Source organism: Anopheles nili, chromosome 3, assembly GCF_943737925.1.
Source record: "Anopheles nili chromosome 3, idAnoNiliSN_F5_01, whole genome shotgun sequence".
Lineage (NCBI taxonomy): Eukaryota > Metazoa > Arthropoda > Insecta > Diptera > Culicidae > Anopheles > Anopheles nili.
The window spans coordinates 74,790,445-74,807,446 of record NC_071292.1 but is presented as its reverse complement, the minus strand read 5'-3'; the positions used below and the strand labels follow the sequence as shown (position 1 = coordinate 74,807,446).

At 44.1% G+C, this 17,002-nt stretch overlaps 1 protein-coding gene across 1 annotated transcript; it reads right to left on the bottom strand.

Annotated features, from left to right (window-relative positions):
• Positions 1-1,921: 1,921 nt before the first annotated feature.
• Positions 1,922-7,418, bottom strand: LOC128725068 (rab GTPase-activating protein 1). The gene is made up of 8 exons (XM_053818787.1): positions 6,800-7,418; positions 5,819-6,359; positions 5,504-5,703; positions 3,796-5,177; positions 3,003-3,710; positions 2,624-2,935; positions 2,387-2,557; positions 1,922-2,327 (listed from the first exon to the last, which is right to left on the bottom strand). Exons 1-8 carry the CDS (start codon positions 7,416-7,418, stop codon positions 2,100-2,102), a joined length of 4,161 nt encoding a protein of 1,386 aa, XP_053674762.1. The 3' UTR covers positions 1,922-2,099.
• Between the last annotated feature and the right edge of the window lie 9,584 nt (positions 7,419-17,002).

Below are 17,002 nucleotides of genomic sequence, written 5' to 3'. Positions count from 1 at the left end.
GATGATCGTTGCTGCCACATAGCTATACGCATACTATATAGTAGCTCTCTGAAAATTACCATATTTTGCTTCGTGTGTAGATGAAGTATTAACATGAAAATCAGGGAATTCATTAAGGATAAAAATACATTCAGTTGTTATAAAAATTGCTCAAAATTTTGTGGAGGGATCTTTACAGAAATTTGTTTTATGCACGGGAATATATTGTGTTTTATTTATAAGATATTGTTAGTATAAGATGCTCTATAACGTTTAAACACCTGCTAAACTTATTAAATGGCTGATTGACTTAACTAGACTAACAAGTTACATACTAGAGTATCTTAGTCAAATTTTAATCCGCAATTCGCGTAGCTAGTTGCCTTTCAACTCAGGAGTTAGAGACTCAGAAATGGAAACCTTAGGGACCTTCTTCTACAAGTCATCTCAAATCATGGCAGATGCCGATTATTGATTTGCGACTCTCTTGCGAAGCAACAGAACACGAAAGTAATGAGCAGGTGACAGAAAATCGAAAAACTAAAATGGCGAGTTCTGTAAGGTGTTCAGCAGTCTATTTATGGTAGAAATTACGCAATAAATTTTATAGTTATAAAGCTATACATTCTGAGATTTGTAGCCAAATCTCCAAGATTGTTTACCAATTTCGGACATTCATAAAATGTTCAACAATTCAAACAAGAACAATTTATTCTACTGTGGGTTTATTTATTGGAGTTATAAATATGAGAATGTGAATATACTTTTTATCTTAAATGACATATCCATTTTTATTTAATCCCTGGCTTGGCATTTTCCGCTGCTATCGATATTGTAAGTTGCTGGTGTAAGAATAATTCCAAGGAAACTGTTTGAACAAGGTATTTGCTGTGGCAACTAATCAACATATTTTTACGGATATGCGCAACAAAACTATAACAGAAGCACTATCACTTTGTTTCCAATGCTGATATATTAAACGGTTTGGAACTGTATACGTTGTCGTGGGTGCAATGCAATGCGTTTTTGTACCTTCAATTTCCAAAAGAGACCGTGGTCAGAACCATTTACGTTGAAAAAAAAAACGTCCGCTATAGTAACAGTAAAAACGTACATTCCACAAACCATAGCAAGACACAAAGCTAAGTAAAAAGGTTATACTTTTTAAGCTTCTCTACTTGCTTTGTAAAAGTTAGAGCTGAGTAGATACAAAAAATGACGCAACACTTTTAATATCTCAAAATATCTTCTACCCACTTGTTTAACGTTGTTCAACACAACTTACAAGAAACGAAGAATATGATCTTAGCACGAAAAAGTCTCTTCCGTCTGCTGACCGAATACATGGGAGAAGCCTTGCTTCCAGTGAGCACTGAAACTCGCCGAGATAATATGTTTTTAAAAGTCAGAATTTGAATCATATTGCTATTCGGTATGGATGGTTCCGTAGAAAATTTTGAGATAATTACTAAAACAAACGTAGCACATTAAATTAATTTGGTAACGTTCTTAAATAATCTTTATAAAACCTATCACAAGGAATGTTTCTTACAGGTAAACCACGAAATAGCTTATATCTTCATTCAGCTGCATTTTAAGGCGATTTAGGCGATTCAAACTTGCAGACTTCTTTTCGTCAACGTGCTAGAGATTACGAGGACACGTCGACTCTGACGCGGGTTTCGATTTGTTATTTTTGTCTTACGTGATACTGTCTTCAAATGAAGTCAGTTTTGTCATGTTAGCAAGGGCTTTAGAGGGGAGACAACAGCAGAAATAACGCAAAAAAAAAACAGATACATCGCGCTGCATGTAGTGCTTTCACTAATTTCCGACGATTCGCCGGGGGTTTCATTAGTTTTGCTAGTGCATCTATGTGCTCACAAACACACATTTCAAACCACGCTCCTAACACGCTACCAATAGGAAATATTATGATGGCTGGCCTTACGGTTCTCTACGTTCCATCTACATTCTGTAGATGAGGATCTTAAACGCTAATCCTCACCTCATCGGCGGATTGGACTAAAAAATTGTGGCATCTTGAACCACCACACAAGTGTGGGATTCTTGATCGACATATAATGAGTCTCGTAGACTCGCGCTCCACATCTTACGGTCTACTTCAAGCTATTGCAGCGCGTGTCCTTGTACAGTATGTTCACGCTGCTGTCATACTTTGCTCTAGCCAGGACCGCTGGTTCCTCGTTGCCATCCACGTCACTGGCAGTAGCCATGCTGCGATCGGATGATGAAAAGTTCACCTGCGTCAGACTGTGTCGTTGCGCTAACGCTGCTTTATTGTTGTTGTTGCGCGCATGAGGCAGCGTGTGAGACTGATTTTTAACCTGCGAATATCGAGTCGTTCTAAATCGTTTCCAGACTACATTTAGTATCCTAGTCTTACGTTTCCTTCTGGCATGGCATAGGACTGGAACGTTGGAGCGGGAGGGTTCACGTCGCGCTTGGTGGCCACTTTCTCCTGTATTGAGTTGAGCGTCTTGGATAGCCATGGTTGCCAGCTGCTGCTTTTAGCCTGTAGCTCGGTGATGGCCGTATTGAGTTGATGGTGAAGATCCTGCAAAACACAAACGATGCCGTTGAAATTGACGGTAATAGGCCAGTTTGGTAGGATATCTCATACCTGATTCTTGCACTCCGCCTCCACCTGGGCTAGTTTGGTTTGTGCCAGCTGGTGCTCCAGTTCTCGTATTCGCTGCGTCGCTATCAGCAGCGGATCTAGCGGTCCTAACCCACCGATGGCAGCGGCGGTGGCCGCACTTTTATTACCCGTTCCGACGGAACAAGCGCCGTCCGGTTGATCTGCAAGCGGGTGCGTTTGTTCGTTATTGTTGTTGACGGTATTCGCTTGCTGAAAATTCTTTCCGTAGCTCTTATGCAGTGGAGAAGATTGCGGTATACACGACGTACATTTACTGCACGTCGAAACGGTTTTCTGAAATAATAAACACAGTAATATTAACAGCATGCGCATAATGCTTTTACATCACTGTCAAACTCACCGTCAGATCTTCTAGCATGGTGTGCAGTTTTCCATTTTCCGCCTCTTGTCGCTGGATGATTCGTTTGTAGTCCTGAATGATACCAGCATTTGTTCGATCCTCTCGCGTCATCACGTCCAGCTTTTCGTTTAGTGTGACGATTTCCTGTTGAAGCTTTGATCGCTCTTCCCCGAACCGCAACTCGTGCTGCTTTAATTCCTGTTCCTTCCGCTCGGTCTCCTCTTTCTTGGCCAGATACTCCAGTTCGTACTTCTTCAGCTTTTTTACCTTGCATTCGAAGGAGAGCTTCATCAGCTTATTGGCCTGCGACTCGCTGCGGCACTTCTTCGGCAACGTCACGCGGAAATATTTCAGTATGCCCTCAAAGTCTAGCTCGAGCAGATCCTTGCGGCAGACGCTAAGCAGCGTCAGCGCAACCTGAAACAACACTGGTATACCGTCGAGCAGGAACACGTCCAGGATGTAGAACACGAAGTACAGCGGAAAACGGGCGGTGAAGAGCGTCAAGAACCACTGGCTAGCGAACATGTGCGATTCGACTCCCATCTGGACGAAGTGCTCGTATAGGTCCGGCAGCTGATCCTTCATCAGGCGATTCAGTTGGTACAGCCGCAAGTAAAGCGATTCGAAACCCATCTTGTACATGTCTCGCAGGCCGTAGTTGTACATCAGGGCGACAAGTACACAAAATGCTTCCTCTTCAGGCATCTGTCGTAAAAAAGGAAAACAAAAAACATCATCTTGGGCTATCTTCAGGCCGTCTTTTTTCAATCGCTTTGGCCTGGATACTCACGTGCAGAAGCAGACTAGCCGCAATGAAACTCAACCCCTGACAATATCCAACTTCCGTGTCGTACACCGCATACGCCTTCGACACCTTGTACAGGTTCTCCTGGCCCGTGCCGCCGTTCTCCTTGAAAAACTTGTGCGCCGGGAATGTGCGGTTGATGTCGCGCTGGATGACGGTTTCGCAATTCGTTTCTTTCGTAATGAGCACGCGGTAGGAGTCGAACATTTCTTTGCGATTTTCCACGCAAGCCAACCGCTGCCACATCGTACCTCGCAGCGCCTCCGGAATGCCCATGCGTACCAGATACGGTAGGGTTTTGGGTCGCTTTTCGGCCTCCTCCTGGCGCCACTCTTTTAAGATACAATTCCATTCGTCCAGCAGCTCCTCTGAGCAATTTTTCGACACCTCTCCCGTTCCACTCAGCAACGGCTCGTCTCCATCCGAGCTGTAATCTGTCGGGCTAGGCTCGTCGAAGTCCTGCATCGACTGTACACTAGCCGAGTTGCGGAAGGTCCAGTTTTTGAAGTTGAAATTCAACGACAACGACGACCCGGCGGACGGGGCCTGTGGCTCCACCACTTCGTCCGAGTGGTCGATCGAGTCCACCTTCCAAGTGCCTTCGCCATTTTCACGCAACGTCAAGTAGAAATGTACCAACAGCGGGCGCTTGTTGCTGAACATGTTCGGAACGATGCGCAGTTCGCTTTGGGACAGTATGGCGACGGACGTTTCCATTACGAATCGCACCGGGTCCTGGAAACCTTTGATGACTAGATCGACGGCCACAGTGAGCGCTTTCTTGGGAGTTTCCGTGTTGAGCGGTTCGAATGCGTGCGCCTTCCATTCGGCCTTCACCTGGTAGGGAAATTGTGAAAAATTGGCCCCATTTCCAGCACCTTCGTTGCCGTTGTTAGTGGCTGCGTTGGGGCCACTAGCACCATTGCCTCCGCCTACAGTGGCCGGAGAAGCACCATCAGGCGGCACCACGTAGCCCATGCTGACCATATCGAGCAGCTGCATGTCCGCTTGACGCACGATTTTGCCCGGACTCAGCAGCACCCCAAAGCACCGTTCGATCAGCAGCGAAGGGAACCGATCTGACGGCACTTGCCGAACGGTTATGCACACTTCCTTATCGGTCTTGCAACGCAACCGAAAGCTCGACTTTACATCTCGTGGCACGGTTACATAGCTATTGTTGCGTTCTTTCTCCTTGATTTCCAGCGACACCGCAAACTCGTACATGGCTGACTGGATAGGGTTGCCCGCGGTGTCTGAGGTGACCGAGCAGAGCATCACATTCATACCGCTTTCCGCCAGCGAGGTCGTCATGCTGGCTGGTATGCTCGGCGGTAGCAGTCGCTGAAAGGCTTTCGCAAAGCAAGCTAAAAGAAGCACAGAAAACCATCATCATTAGAACGACGGGTCGATTGCGCAGAAATACTATTTTTCAATTATCCTGTTTCCTGAACTAACTGAATGTGTGAACAAGCTAGTGCGTGTGCAATCTGATTCGAATCAATTCAATAGCTTTAGCAAAATTAAATACCATTTCATAAAGTGTTGCAAATTGTTTGTCTACAAGTGAAGTGCATTACGTAATCATGCTTTTATCGCAAAATAAGCCAACACAGAGAGGTGTTCAAGCGGGAACCGTATGAGATGAAGGAAATGATACGCTAGTGCTTTGTCCCTTTCGTACAACACTTACTGCTGACTTGCGTGACCGCCTCCGGGATGTTACAGCGGAACACATGGCACTGGTGGACGGCCGTTTCCTGCGATTCCCCATGGGACCAGGTGAAAGCAAAGCATGCCTGATCGGACGATCCGACTGGGCCACGAGCGAAGAACAGTATCCGCTGCACCTCGTAAGTAGCCACCACCGCGTTAGACTCGCAATCGTACAACCTGTCAACAGTCAGCACCGGGACGAAGCATGATGGATGAATTGCCGTGAAAGGACGAACAGATCTCGGTTAGTTCTATTGCTCAACACATCGCGGAATCGTCCGTTCGTACTTACACAACAAGCCCCTCCGAACATGTGGGCACACTGATGGACACCTTCAGCCCAAGCGGGCTATCCGGGAAGGATCCCGCACCGGAACCGCCTCCAGAGTTCATTTCGGTGACTTTTTGCAAAATTTCCCGCTCCGACTTCGGTGCGTTGATGCGCGACGCACCAAGGTACGTGACCCCGTTGAAGATCGTACAGTCCTGGTCGATGTCGGAAAGCTCTTCGTCTGTTTCACCGGCACATCCGCCGGCTACCGGTTTCATATCGTCCTTCTTCTCCGTCATTGGACTGCTGTCAAGACAGTCATAGAACACGGATTGACCTACACCACGGCCGGGGCCCTCGGGCGAAAGCAACGCATTCGGTGTGGTGTCCGTCGAGCCGTCTCCTCCGACTGTGAATTTCGCCACCATGCCGGGTGGGCCCAAACGCAGCGTCGTGGGAACCTGTGGCTTTTTCGATTCAACTTCTTCGGTTCGTTTCTGATGCTGCATTTGGTTGATGGAGCTGTTATTGGTGAGTTTTTCCGGACTCCGCACCGGTGTGGCTGCGTGGGGAAGGTGAATGCAAAAAGCGACGCATAAGCAAACGTCATACGAACACGTGTGAACGGTGCAACGAACGTAGAAAGCGGGATGAATGGGAATGGGAAAGTGTGGGCAAAACTTAATACTGACTGCTATTAGACATCAACATAAAAATGTCACACCCTAAAAAGCAAAGGCGTTTCAATTGTTAGGCACTGGCAAGTTTGTTGCAAACAAACGATCTTGCTGTTGACGAATAGACGATTGTATCCGAGGAAACAAAATTGACTTAAAAGTTATCAAAACTTTTCCTATCTACACAGACGCAGATCCAATAGATTTTGAAACTTTGACTGCTCCTACAACCCTACTAACGCCCCCTTGTTTGGAGTTCGCGAGTGATCTTTTTCCGTCAGAGACTACATCTGCCAAAAACTACACCGCTCTTAGCCTACTATACCTTTGTTTGAAGAGCTCGCATCACTAGCACCACTCAGAGTACGTTCCTCTTCCAGCTCGTGGATGACTTCGTTCATGTTCTTCTCCAAATCCATTATGTTACCATTTCCTTCGATATTTAGTATCGGCGAAATGGCGTCAAGCTTCTTTCCTGCAGCGTTCCCAGGCTCTTTGCCCTCGGCGTCGGCGATACACTCAGCTAGATCCGCCCCAATATCACCGGCGGTACGGACCGGTTCCCTCTCGTCGGGACAACCAGGAGATCTTCCGTTTACTTCGCCGTCCGGAAGATCCTCTCCTAAGGCGGGTGCTTCCGGAACAATCTCGTACTCGCCGCTAGTTGTTACCGAGTCGGACGACTTTATGCTCAAGCTATCCTCGGACTTCAAACCCGCAGACGTGTCGGCACTGCTGGGTTCGAGCTGGACGGGAGAATTGCCACCGCTGCCCGAAATGTCGATATTAACTGGACCACCGAATCCTACGTCCACACCTTGTTTCGTTTCGATGTCAGCGCTTTTAAGGCCCGTTCCTTTGGTTCCCCCGTGCTCGTGGTTCTTCCTAGCTGCCCCGGACGATGTGCTACTACTGTTGTTCGAACGGCGCGACTGTTTTTCCATACTGGCAGAACTCAGATCGGGCGGATCGACGCGATTCCGGATGACGATAATGTTGTCGTAGTATTCGTGCGTGTGAATCGCCCCGTATGTGCTAATGGTTCACGCCCGACCGATACGGCACGCACTATCGTGTGTCCAACTACACGGGAGTGATTCACAGAGCAGCTCAGCGACACCAACACAGTCTCCGACCGCTTTAGGAGCCCGTAGAGCCACGGTTTGGACAGGCGTTAGATGGGACAATTATAGTGATGACTTAGACGCCGTCTCGGAGCAGCATGCACGACGTCAAACAAAGCGATTGTCCGTCAATGCTGCGAAGAAATTCCTGGTCGGTGGTTTACATTTTTCTTCGATTGTCGTTTCCCGTCTGCGTTCGGGATCTTGAATTGGAATTAATCTAGGACCGATATCTACTCGAGAGATTTTCGAATAGCTCTTTAAAAAATTCTCCAATAACTGAAATGTAAACGAAACAAAAAAAAACCCAGTTAGTCATATTTGAAAACATTTCCATCACAGCAATGCGACAAGATAATAACGGGGCAACTACGCTTCTATCGATGCTTGAAATAGAGGGATTCCACTCGAAAAAAAAAACACGTGGACAGATTTTCTAAGATAGATTTTGGTTTTCAGAAGGGGAAGGGTGTGTTTTTCAAGGGCTCCTTCCCATTTTACAAGCTGGACATCTGAGCAAATACGAGACACATTATACTGTGCAATCTAGTACTTGATAAGGAGGATGATGCAGAAGTGCTGTATAGCAAATTTTCCACCGATTATGTCCCCTGAAGCGTAAACCTCAACTGACTAATAAAATGATATTCACCAGCTGAAAACTCCCTCGGAATCGGAATCTATGCCAAGGTAAAAGTTACCCTCCCAATTTATGAGCCTCTCTGCCAGGATAGCTCATCTCTTCGTGTGTTTCTTTATGCACACAGATGGCGTGTTTCACCCTACGGGTGCCACTACTCCAGCCGGTTCCGAGTGTGGCGCGAATGAAGTATTGATTTTCGGAGGACTATTTCACCCGATTCGTCGTCGACACAACTCTACGCCTACCCATTGGGCTCTGCCTATTGCACCACATTGAGAACAAATCCTCAAATATGTACCATGATACGGATTTTCGATTTATTTGTCACGAACGCCATCAGACACGAATTCAGAAATGCCACCAATAAGGAACGATTGTCTTCGTTATCATTTCGTCAGAACTTATTTAGTTAATTTTAGTTACAAAAACAAATGCAATGTTCATAAATGGAAATTAATCTAAAAGACAATTTTCGTACACGTGCTGATCTGCGTATCTACGAATACACCAATCCGTGCTAATTATCAATATCAGTAAAGTAAAAGATAGAAGTAACGAAGCACTTGATATGAGAAAAAAAAGAAAGATCTCGGAGATGGTTCACAAGTTGTAGATTTTAGGTCATTCGATGTAATTGCCACATTGATAGGATTCGTAAACATGACTTGCGTCACGTAGTATAAATCCATTTTCTGGTGTGATAGAAGTTGATAAAATCAATAAAAAGAGATCACTTTTGCTTTGTAAACTATGTAAGAAACTATGCATCTATGAATCATAAGGGAAATTTTACTTATTCGTCTCTACGAATAACACCGATGCACTTTATTCACATAGAAAGATGCATCGAGTGCAAGTTTTATGTACATGCAACAAACACAACCATTTAAAAGGTACATATTATCGAAATGTTGACGGAAATTCGCGTAAAATCAATGTTGTATGTATTCCCCGAGCACTAACCAGAGTGTTTGAACAGTTTTCACAGATATTTGCGACGGAACACAGGCTTAAGAAGTGATTTTCCGCTGCGCAAACTAAATGTTGTGTTGTTTTATTGTTTTTTTGACGTTTAAAATTTTTGACGTTCAAATTTTGACAGATTTTAGCAACCGCTCTCTAGAACCGTAATGGTGAGAGATTTAGTATTTACGCTCTCGTGGAATTTCTCTCAATTCTTCTCCATTCCATTCGTTTCATCAATCCACATACCACGTGCTGCTAGTAACATTGGATTCAGTTTGAAATAGAATATGCGTTCTTTCATTCTTCTATTCTTTCGCGCTAGAATAAGCAGGAAGTCAGAAAAAAAGCCGTTATTCAAACGGCGTCGTCTGCGTTAATCTCAATCCGAATAGAATAATAAAGGACAGCATAAACTGCCCGAGCACTTCTCAGTTTCCCGAGCACACTTCTCAGCTTCCCGAGCAGTGTTCCCGCGCACAAAACAGTTTCTCAGTTTATCGGCGCTAACTGTACTACAAAACATGTGCATCGTATAACAGAAACTGGATGGTAATTTCAAAATGTTTTCAAAATATGCCCATAGATGGCGCAAACAATTTCAGAGAGAACTGTGAAATATTTCAAGCGTTTTAGCAGCGCCATCTATAAATGAATAGCAAAACCACGTGCTCAGCCAAATTAGCGCCATCTGTTGTATAGTTTTGAAAACTTAAAATTTTAAGCGTTTATGGCACATGAAGCGTTTTGATTTATTTTAAGCGTTTTATTTTTTGAAATTGTTGCCTCCTAGCTGGTATGTTCTCCTGTTACTTTTGCGAAAAATTTTCGCTGTTTTGCCCGAAAAGTACGCGATCGGTTTTTTCTCTTGATTTTACTTTTTTTTTGCTTTGCACGTTATATAGGGTTTGCTTTAAATGAGCGTGTTCTTTGCAAATATTTATCGTAGCTCTTGCTGTAATGTAGCTGCAACTCAATCTTGAGCACTGTTGTGTACTTAATTTATAAAGATTTATGAACAAATTCATATTAAATGATAGATTTTCGGTAGGATAGTGATGAAAAGCTGCCTTTAAGTTTTGCCTTTAAGTGTGAGCATGCCAGCTAAGAGAACAAATTTTGCTCAAAAATTGTCACAAAATGGTAACATAACACACCTTTGAACGAAAAACAACGATCACACAACTCTTGAATAAAAATCAACACAAACGCATAAATTTTATTAGGTTGTTTTTATTTATACACCGCAGTTTCATGCTTTTCTCGGTTGGTTTTTGACCTGATAAGTTCATAGTAGTTGTTTGCAGAAGATGATGTTGCCGTAACGGTTAATACAATTTTTATGAATTTCGTGTGCAAGAAACATTCCTTTGCGTATGTATATTTTGTTAAATGCCATAGCTCGTTTTCATCCTGTTACCATTCGCTCTTTCTCATTTTCTCTCTCTCTCTCTCTCTCTCTCTCTCTCTCTCTCTTTCTTTCTTTCTCTCTGGTTCCATCTTCAGCGTAACAAAGGAAGGATTTACGTTTCTATTGAGGCTTTTTAATGTGGCTCGTCAAAGTTATCCCTTTAGAACAGCACGTGCTCGTTTGAGGTTCATATGATCGTTACATCAGTTTGGTTCGAAATGAACAATAACGAAGGAAAACACAGCAATGAACGCCAGGGAAAACCCTTCCAACCACACGCTCGATCTTCACACACAGGGTGGGTATTCTAGGTTTAAATATTTGACTAAACAGTTGAGTGATTACGGCCGTTTGCCGTTCGGTTAAATTCTGCTAGAGAGATATTTTGCTAGGGTTAAAAATAAGAATTTCCTACTATTTGTTTTTCGCTAATGGTAGTATTCGTGTGGTCAGTGTTTCGTTCTAACATTCGACAGCATCAACCTGCACTTCGGCGAGGTCTGTCGTAAACATAATCACTTTCAAAGATTCGCTCATGCTATGCATTCGAAGCTGAAACAGGCTCATAGTTGTGGGCGCAATTATAGCTCGAGGGAGTACTTTACTTTTGTCAGTTCCAAGAATGATCACAACATAGTTTTGCTACAGTCCTTTGGGCTCCTAAAACCAAGGGTCCAACGATCGCGTTCTATCATTTGCATTGCATTTCATTCCCGTCGGTTCCGGGCTCGACATCCTTCGAAAACTCCACCTTCCGTTGGACACCAAAAACAAAGATAATTTCACTGTGAGCTCTGATATCCTTATGCCACTTATGGGGCTTTAATAATCGCAGCCAGGCTGCACTTAACTAGGGTCTAATGAAGCGGCAAACGTTGTTCAAGGATCTCTTCCCGGTGTGATCTTTCAGCAATCAACTACCCAAAACTGTCGCTGGGACAAAACCAAATAAAAACCTTCCTCAATCGTGCCCCATTTTCCCACGCATTTCCCGGAGGACATTTCGTGTGATTCACATCACATAACTCGGCACCTGTTCCACCTGTTCGAAAGCGACTCAAAGTCCTACCGATTCCAGTCCTACCTGCTACCAGTTCGATTCGAGCTAATCCTAGTTGGTATGGTGGTTAGTTAGTTAAGTAGTAAGGTTATGAAATGTGCCTGTGTTTTTTTTTGTTTTACTTCGTAGTGCGACATCCAAAGTGACCGAACCATCAGAAACATCGCCACTAGGTGCGCTGCAACTGCCCTGTATTCTAGCTCATGTGAGTAAGTCTTTTACGTTAATGTTAGCAAAGTGGGTTTTCCGTGGGATCGCTCTATTTCGCGAGCCCTCTAACTGACGCGAGCCTGGCACTGAAATGGTGCCTTTTACGCTTCGGTAGATTGCGTTGCGGCTGCGTGATTAGAGCAATGTCCTTTCTAAACCTATGTACACACCGGGCAGGCAGCATTGTCTACTGAGAGGTGTTTATTTGCTTACGAGTTTTTGCTTCTTCAATTAATTTTGCTGCAGCTGCCTTACCTGGCTTCGCTATGCTTTTTTCGCGTAGGCAGTGAATGTCCATGTGTGGTGAAGGTGACCTTGCATTGACATTGCCACCGGTCGTCTAAGGGGTTGGTTTTGTTGTATCAATTATTTTAGGGGGTTTTTAACTACACTCACGATAGCGATTGCTGGTTGAAGAAATGGATGAATGCACTATACTACTACGGGGCGACGACATGACCTCAATCAAGACCTGCAACACGGCTCTGGGATAGGCTTGGCGTCGATGTTACTGCGCCTAATGCATGTTCTTCGTCCCGCTGTCATTGCCATTAGTTATGTCTTATTTCACCCAAGCCCGCGAAGATCCGCTGCCTGAGGTGAATTTTTAGTTGTAATAGATGTATAAAACGCTTATCGATTAGGGCAAAAAAGTGGATGAATGAAATGCGGTAAGAGGAAGCTCGGAAGATCCTGTCCGCAAGGCAAGGACCTCCGGCATCCTTAGTGCCTGCTGGCCTCCAATCGGTGTCTCGTCGTTTCCATGGCGACTTTTAGCCCCGAATAATTCTCGAGTTCTTTCTACGATCGGTTGAAACAGCTTCCATTCTGAGGTATTTCATTGTAAAGATGTACAATTACGTCTCACCGGTGCCTATCTGCTACCAGCAATAGTTTGATAAGATTATTTACAACGCCTCTGCTACTGGACGCGTCAGTTCGGTTTCGTTGCCTCGCAAAACCATCGGCTCGTAGGTGGCGCCTGGCGAAAAGGAGACAAATGGGTTGATCTCTGACCCCTATGTGACCTCCTTTAGGTTCTCTAGCTCTGGTCTGATGATATTTGAGTGATTTTACACTGTTTACCTTGTGTTCTGAACAGCCACACAAGCAAACACCACCCAGTAATCCTTCAATCTACACTGTAGATCGGCGGCCATCGGGTGCCAATTTCTTCGCCACCACTGTACGTATTGCCGGGAGCGGCATCTCTCGTATTCTTACGTTCTACATTGAAACCAACAACGAGCAGGTAGATGTAAGGTGCCAACCACCCTCATCTGCCCTGTAAAAGTTCGAAAGAATTTGCTCTAATAAAGTAAATCGCAATCGCGGCCAATGTTTTCGCGCTTTGCTTGCTTTTGCAATCCTTGCGCTCGCTCATTCACACGTACTCACATACACGCACTTTCCCGATCCCCGCTTTTCCCTCACATCCCTTTCTCAGTCTCCACTCGGCGGTCTCCACGATCAGTCGTCGATCGGTGTCAGTCGAATTCGAATTCAGTCGGACAAATTTACCTAGCACTAGAACTAATAGAAGGCGCCGCTTCTACACACTCGCTGTTCCGGCCTCTGCTGCCGGGCATGAAACCTGAATCTTGGGTTATTCTTGGGCTTATTCATGGCTCCCTTTTTAGCTTAACCATGTTCTATCTCTCCCCCCTCTCTCTCTCTCTCTCAGCTCCAGCATGCTCTGGCTGAAGGAGAAGCTAGAAAACGATCCCCTTAGTGGGGCGCTAAATGCGTTACTTTTGATTTAGATACACTTACACGTGGGGACGTGGGGACTAAGTACTGCTAACTCCTAAGGATACGCACTAATTTCGAAAACATTTAAAGTTCAGTGACTCTGTCGAAGGGTTTGCATGCATGTCTTTTTCTTTTATATACACCTCCTACGAATCCCTTCTCGGTTGAAGGTGACGGCTCGAGGTGATGGTGATGAGAACTGGCACTAAAGCGTCGCGCTAAACTCGCCCGCCGCTAACTTTGAACCTGAAGTTTCTCTGTGTGAGGTATTTTGCGTCTCGTTTTGTTCTCGGTTTTACATGTAGAGTTAATAAATATTGCACATTGCACATCTTATTGGGTTACTTTTGTCCTTGCTGCTGCTGCCGTTGCTGCTTCGCACCTTCTGCTGTTGCTGTGTACTTTGCGTTTAACGTTTTGTAAGTTTCTTTTGTATTTCGTTTGAGGTTTTGTGTGGTTTTGAACATTGGACTGCGGCCCGAGACTCGCGTCTTTGGGCGGTTTGTGTTGAAAATTTGACTAAAATTTACGCTAGAGCGATGGATCATTCATTTATTTATATAAAACAATTGGACTAATCGTAAATAAGTTGCTGTGGTAAATAAATACAGCTTCTAGCTTTCCGATCGATCGCTCGCTTCATCGATACGATTCTCTGCCCCATCAATGGCGTTCATTTTGCTTTCCCAACTCACTAAGACCAACCTTTTACGCTCGTAGGTAAGAAGTGGCGTTTAAACTACCGCATTTTGTTTAAGATATTCTGATATTTGTGTTCCATCGGCGCCCACCCAGTGGGTGGGTGGCTCAAAATTTGACTAAAATTAACTAATATTGCGCATAACACATATCTGCTTCGCGATTCCCCTAGTTCCCTAGTGAAGCTGCTGGCGTTGCCAACACTACCGTTACAACCTTACAAGCTAATGAATTTTCACTCTTGCTGTGTTAGTATGTGTTTGTGTATGTTTTTATCATTTTCTTCTGTCATTTTTCCGATCCTTGCAGCCGGCCGTCCTTTGCTAACTGATATGGGACTGTGCCCTTTAGTTTTCGTGGACCATCTCAGACACCTTCCCCCCAGGCTGGCTCTCTCGGAATCTTCCCTCATTTGGACCACACCTAGATTCGGAAAAAGGATGGTGAAAAGAGAGCCGCTAACATACATTAGCCTACCAGATCCAGAAAGAGTAGTTATAGTAGTGTTTCCTTACATGCTATGACGTTTGTAAAATGCCATGAAGTTGCTAGTAGAATTGGAGTCGAAAAAACCGAACCGAATGTATATTTATATAATGGTGCGTAAAAAATTGTGCGAATGTCTCTGTTGTGCTTCATCTTGTTCTCGTTTTGCGGGAAACCGTTGATGTTTCATTGTGTTTTCGTTTGTTGCAATTTGTCTAACATTTCCTTACCCGATCCCGTCTGTGCGGACTTTTTGATCTCCCAACCCAACGCCCTCATAAGTTCAGTTCGCACCCTCCACATCCGCACATCATATGGGGCCATCATTTAGGAGGGTGTTGGGGTGATTCGTAATTACGACATCCAAAATTAGCTTAATTTTATCACATCCAGTTTGCCAATTAATTCGAAATTCCATTACCACACAGCTATCGATCTCACCTGGGCCGACTGTGCGGTTTTCCCTACATATCCTTTTCTGTTTGGTTGCTTACTTTTCCACCAACAACTCACACAGCCAGTCGAAATTCATGTTCGTTCGATGAGAATGGCTGTATAGCTTTTGCGTGGGTACATCGCTGCATAGAGAAGTTAAGTTTTGCATAGCTCATGTGTGGGCGTATCGCTGCGATCCTTCCTTATCCTTCAGTGACTGGCATTAGAAGCACTAATGCGCCACTCAGACTTTTCATTATCGTGCTCAATGTGTTCGTTTGTTTCGTCACACGCTCTTAGCGTTGGCCAACATGGCTTTGAAACCCTGTAGTTAGTGGACTGACTGTATCCTTATAATATCTCATCGTTTTTTCAATATCTCTCCTGTTTTCAGCCCCGTCGCACGTGCCATCAGAACTGCGCAACATATAATAGTTCCGGTTGCAGTAGAGGTGTACTGGTATTGTGTTTTAATATATTTCATTTTACTAAGTCAGTCTTTTCCTTTGAATTAAACGTACCCACTGAACAATTTCCGTTACGATTTGCTTGACCAAAGCAGCCATAGCTCGAGTTTAATTGGTTCTGACCGGCCTTTTTTTAATGATCCAGTGTAGCTACACAAACTATGTTTGGTTGAACTGAGAGATTTATAAACGGAAACAAATATGCTCGTATCACGGCATTTCGCACCTCAGCTGGCTTCATTTGCGATACAGTATCCTTGGACAATAATTTGAACTAGCTACACCTGTTCACTGGTTTGACTGGAAAGTCATACAGTGACGTGAATGATATAACCTCGTCGGAGATGGTTGTGCTCCGTAATTCTGGGGTTGAAAGTGAGCGTGCTTTAACAATCGTTTAATTTATAAAAGCGATACCCCGTCCTGTACAGAGGAGGCTGTAATAACCGTTCCCTTTGTAATCCTTGACATTTAAACGCCTAAAAGTATACTTTGTGCATTACAGCACTCTTAAAGGATTTAAAACGTATCCTTGTAACAATAATAATTATAACATAACGTAACAATAATAATAATTTGCAACAAAGGAACTTAACTTAAGGAAATGGAGAAAAATCATTACAATCATATGTGAGTCAACCAAAATCAAACAAACTAAAGAAAATTATAATTTATATAGCGTTTTATTCGTCACATACCGGCTGAAACGCGTGATCTTAAAAATAGTTATAATTTTACACCACGCTTGATCGTGCCATTTACAACAAAATATGCACAGTTCTTAAACATTCACTAGCTCTTTTTTTACGTATTCACTATCCTTAACGTTTGCTATCTCTCTCTCTCTCTCGCTCTTTCGTTCTCTCGATCTTTCCTTCTCACTTTCCATGTTGTGTCTGCCTCTAAATAATTTCCTTTTCTTTACACGCTATCGCACACATGATCTTTACATTTATGTATAGCAATCCCCGCTCGACGTTAGCTAAAATTAGTTTACATAATAATTCTCAAATATAAAAACTTTGCAACATTTAAAAAATAGCATCTGCCGCAGGCACGCAGCCAAACCGGATCGTTATCGTACGGTGCCGCATAACGAGCCTTAGCGCTGGTATACTTTGCCGACGTGCCGACCATTCTTCCTCTATGTCTTATCTGTTTTTGTTTGCTTTGATTTCGTACTATCGTTTCCGCTGTTGTTGACAGTGTTTTGTAATGTTTCATCCTTTCATCGATTTCACGCTTCTGCTTCGGGTCCTTGAGGCACCCATTTAACTA